At 56.9% G+C, this 3,523-nt stretch overlaps 1 protein-coding gene across 1 annotated transcript in view; it reads right to left on the bottom strand.

The window, feature by feature from the left end:
* Positions 1–3,517, bottom strand: part of LOC104080797 (zinc finger protein 469-like) — a gene marked incomplete at its 3' end in the record, with an annotated part of 7,697 nt that extends 4,180 nt beyond the window's left edge. The window contains exons 1-3 of the mRNA XM_009583309.1: positions 2,323–3,517; positions 630–2,281; positions 3–332 (exon numbers count right to left, since the gene is read on the bottom strand). Coding sequence (XP_009581604.1) covers positions 3–332; positions 630–2,281; positions 2,323–3,517 — 3,177 coding nt within the window. The remainder of the gene's footprint in view (positions 1–2; positions 333–629; positions 2,282–2,322) is intronic.
* Between the last annotated feature and the right edge of the window lie 6 nt (positions 3,518–3,523).

The following is a 3,523-nucleotide window of genomic DNA, read 5'->3' as shown; positions in this document are numbered from 1 at the left end:
ACAAAACCATTGGGCAAAGCCTCTGGTTCACTTTGATGCTTATTTCCATCATCAGAGCAGCTTTCAAGTTTGTCCTCCTGATTCAGGTTTACCTCTCTTTCTCTGATTGGCAGAAGATCTGTTGTGGGCTGGGTTGGGTAATCCTGGGCTTCCGGAGGAATGGAGTTAACGACCATATCTGTGACGGTGCAAGCTTGGTTTTCTTGAAGACAAGAGCTTGACAGCACAGCACCAGCACTTTCAGGTACCTCTTTCCCAACACCCTCTTGGTTGAAAGGCGGCGAGCAGGGAAGAGAGCAGTCCTTCCCATGCGGTTTCTGGGGACCATCCATCTCCGAGGCAGAGCCCACCAGACCATCAGCGTGCAGCAGAGCGCAGGGTCTTGCCGTCCCTTCTCTTTCAGGTGGCCCGTAGTTACCCAAAACACCGTCGGGGAGGTGATGGTGACTGTCTTCGACCGCCTCCATCGGCACGGCCCCGCAGCGATGCAGCGAGGGAGGAAAGGTGGGTGCTCTCTTCCATGTCCCTTGCTCTCCCGGGCCCACGGTGGGGTGATGGACATGATGGCTGTTGGCCTCAGGAGGACACCTCTTCGTGACGAACGAACTCGATGCGTTTAGCAGGGACGCGCCGTATTTCTTCTCATCCGAGAGCTGAGTGCCAAAGCTGGGGACCTCTCCTCCCTCGGCCCCACCGCTTTGCAAGCATTTGGGGTGAGAAAAATTGGTCGGCAAGGGCAGGCTGGCCGGAGATTCGCCTGTGTAGTGACAGCCATTGAGGGACTTCTTCTTGCCATTTCCTTCTCTGGGAACCTTTGCACTGATTGCGCCAGCTTTCGTCTCCGGCACCAAGCGGTGATCCTGGTGGAGATCCTCCTTGGAGGCACTGGGGGGGCTGGTGGGACTCGTGGAAGCGCTGCGCTGGGGCTGTGCTCCCTGCCCCACCTGATTCCTTTCCAGCCTCTCTGCTGCTGCACTGCCCAGCGTTTCTTTCTCGAGCAAACTACGGCTTAAATGGGATTGCTCATGTTTTTTAAATGCCAAGGTCGCTTTGTTTTTATCTTGCTCCGGCTCTTCCATGAGCTGATCAGCTTTCTTTGCTTGCCCTGGCAGTGGGGTCACCGCTGTGTTTTTGAGTGTCGAGAGGTCATTACGTTCTCGGGGAACACCATCTGCACAGATATTAATGTCATTCAGCTCCGCATGTTCATTTGCTAAGTGCTGCAGCTCCGTTACATTATTTTGCAGCTCTGGCTTCGCAAATGTTGATTGTTTTGCACGGTAAGAGCCCATTGCACTGAATGACTCCAGCTGCTCGCATGCACCGGAGAAAAGCACAGCCTCTTTCGCTGGGGCAGCAGTATTTTCTGCGTTGCCTCCAATGGGGACGTTGCCCTCCCCTTGGGCAGGGCTGTATGTCCGATTTTCCCCTTCCAAGGCACCACCACTCTCCTCTTTCTGCTCCGGCTGGACGCGGGCGGTGGCAGAGGGGTGGCTGGGAGCAAGCAGCATGGGGAAGCACGGCATCAACAGCTCCTCTTCGTTGCTCTTCACCGTTCGGGCAACGAAGAGCTGGAGCTGCTGCAGAGGGTTGGCACTCGTCTCCTGGGATGCCAACATCTTCTGGGAGCTGCAGTCGCTCTCCTTGGGCAGACTCAGCATATCGAACAGCAGCACTTTTTGCTTGCTGGCTTTGTCACCGGGTCCGGGGGCTGGATAGGTGGTGGGGCTCTTCCTCTCCTCCGTTTCTTCCACCAACGCAGACCCACCACCAACCCCTTTGAAGTCCATGGTGCTTTTCACCATTTTGGGTGACTCAGGCTTGCTTAAGGGTCTTTCTTCTGTATCTGGGACCTCTTTGACATGAGGCGAAAAGGCGAGATCCAAGGCTGGGGTAGGACCTTGCTGAAAGCCAAATTCAGGTTTACGGTTTGGAAGATGTGCATCAAACTTCTCCCGCTCTGCAGCATCAGCAAAGCTTTCATCTGCTTTCTGCGGCACGGGGAAGCTCTCGGCACCACGCTGGCATGGCAGGGATGGCAGGGGATCTTTGGTCGCTTCAGCTGCCTCCAGGGTCTTGGGGAACACGGAGTCGGTGACAACAGGAGGGCTTTTTGTCACAGGGTCTGTGTAGACCGGAGCCTCTGTTTGGTCTGGCGTGCGTGAGCCAGGTAGACTTTTGGAGGAAGACCCATTTTCCATCTTTCCAGGGTCACTTTCCTTGGCAGCCTCCCCGCCCCGGAGCTGCTCCCCGCTGTCTTTGGAGCAGCTCCCCGGAGCTGCTCGCCGCCGTCTTTGGAGCAGAAACGGTCCGTGGCGAGCTGGGCTGGTGTGCACATCCCTGCCTCCAGCGAGCCCAGCTCCACCGGGCAGGGCCAGGGCTCCCTGGGTCTCCTGTAGTCCCCACGGGTGCTCGCGACGGCCGGCTTCTCGCCCTCCAGCCTCTCCCCGACGCAGAGGCTTGAACTGCCCAGCTCGTCTGCCAAAAACAGTCCTTTCTCCTGGCCCATCTCTTGCTCGACCGGCAGCGGTGGGAACTGCTCAGCCGCCTGTCCTCGCAGATGGGCAGCGACGTGTTGCTCGGGTTTCTGAAGGGCGACGGATGCCTCGCTATCCAGCTTGCTGGTTTGCAGTTGACTTTCCAACTCTGTGACTAATCGCTTGATCTCCAACTCATCGTCTGAGATGTTGTTCATAAAAGTCACGTTATAATCTGTTATCCTGTCCGGCAGCGGCAGGGAGAGTTGGCTGGTGGGGACAGGTCCTTCCTCGGGGAATTTCTTGGCTAGTGGCTTCTCCACTGAAAGGCTGTGGAACTGAGTCATGTCTTCTGGCAGCATCGGAGCCACCTCCTCCATGAGGGACCAGTCTTTCTCCGGCATGAACGGCGGATACGGTTGCTCAAATGGCAGCGGCTTGCTGGGGGGATTGCCGGGGCAGGCAAATGTTGTCACGTAATTGTCCTTGTTCGCAGAAACGCTCTCGTACAACGGCGGATCAAACTCGGTGACGGGAAGCTCTCCAAATATCGATGAGGAATCGAAGCTGAGAGGGGAGGAGACCTTGCCCTGCGGCGTTTCTGCAGCGTATGGGGAGATGCTGGCATGCTTCTGCTCGAAGGAGCTGGCGTTGATGTCATCCCGGCATAAGTACATGTCATCCATATGCGAGGAGCCCAAGGCTGGGGGCTTTGAGAAGAGGTTGTCATCATAGTGACCGGGAAGGCCTTTGGGATCGAAAAACGCGTTGTTGCTGCTGACGTATGGATCGGGCGCCTTGGCAGTGAGCATCATCCCCACTGCATCCCCCCCATACGGGGCAACCGGCGCGGGATAGTCCTTCCGACCGTCACAGAGCCCGTGTGCCTTCAAGTATTTGATGCCCATTTCCGAGTAGGCGGCACTCACATTGCCAGGACTCGCTTCGCTACCGCTGTGGGACGGAGCGATTAGCTCTTCTGCATGGTACTTCAGCCCATCGCTCGTGAAAGGGGCAAACTGATGCCTCTGGTTGACCATGGTCAG

The sequence above is a fragment of the Fulmarus glacialis genome, unplaced genomic scaffold (assembly GCF_000690835.1).
Source record: "Fulmarus glacialis isolate BGI_N327 unplaced genomic scaffold, ASM69083v1 scaffold23098, whole genome shotgun sequence".
Lineage (NCBI taxonomy): Eukaryota > Metazoa > Chordata > Aves > Procellariiformes > Procellariidae > Fulmarus > Fulmarus glacialis.
The sequence above is the reverse complement of the archived record's forward strand: the minus strand, read 5'-3'. Positions and strand labels throughout refer to the sequence as shown.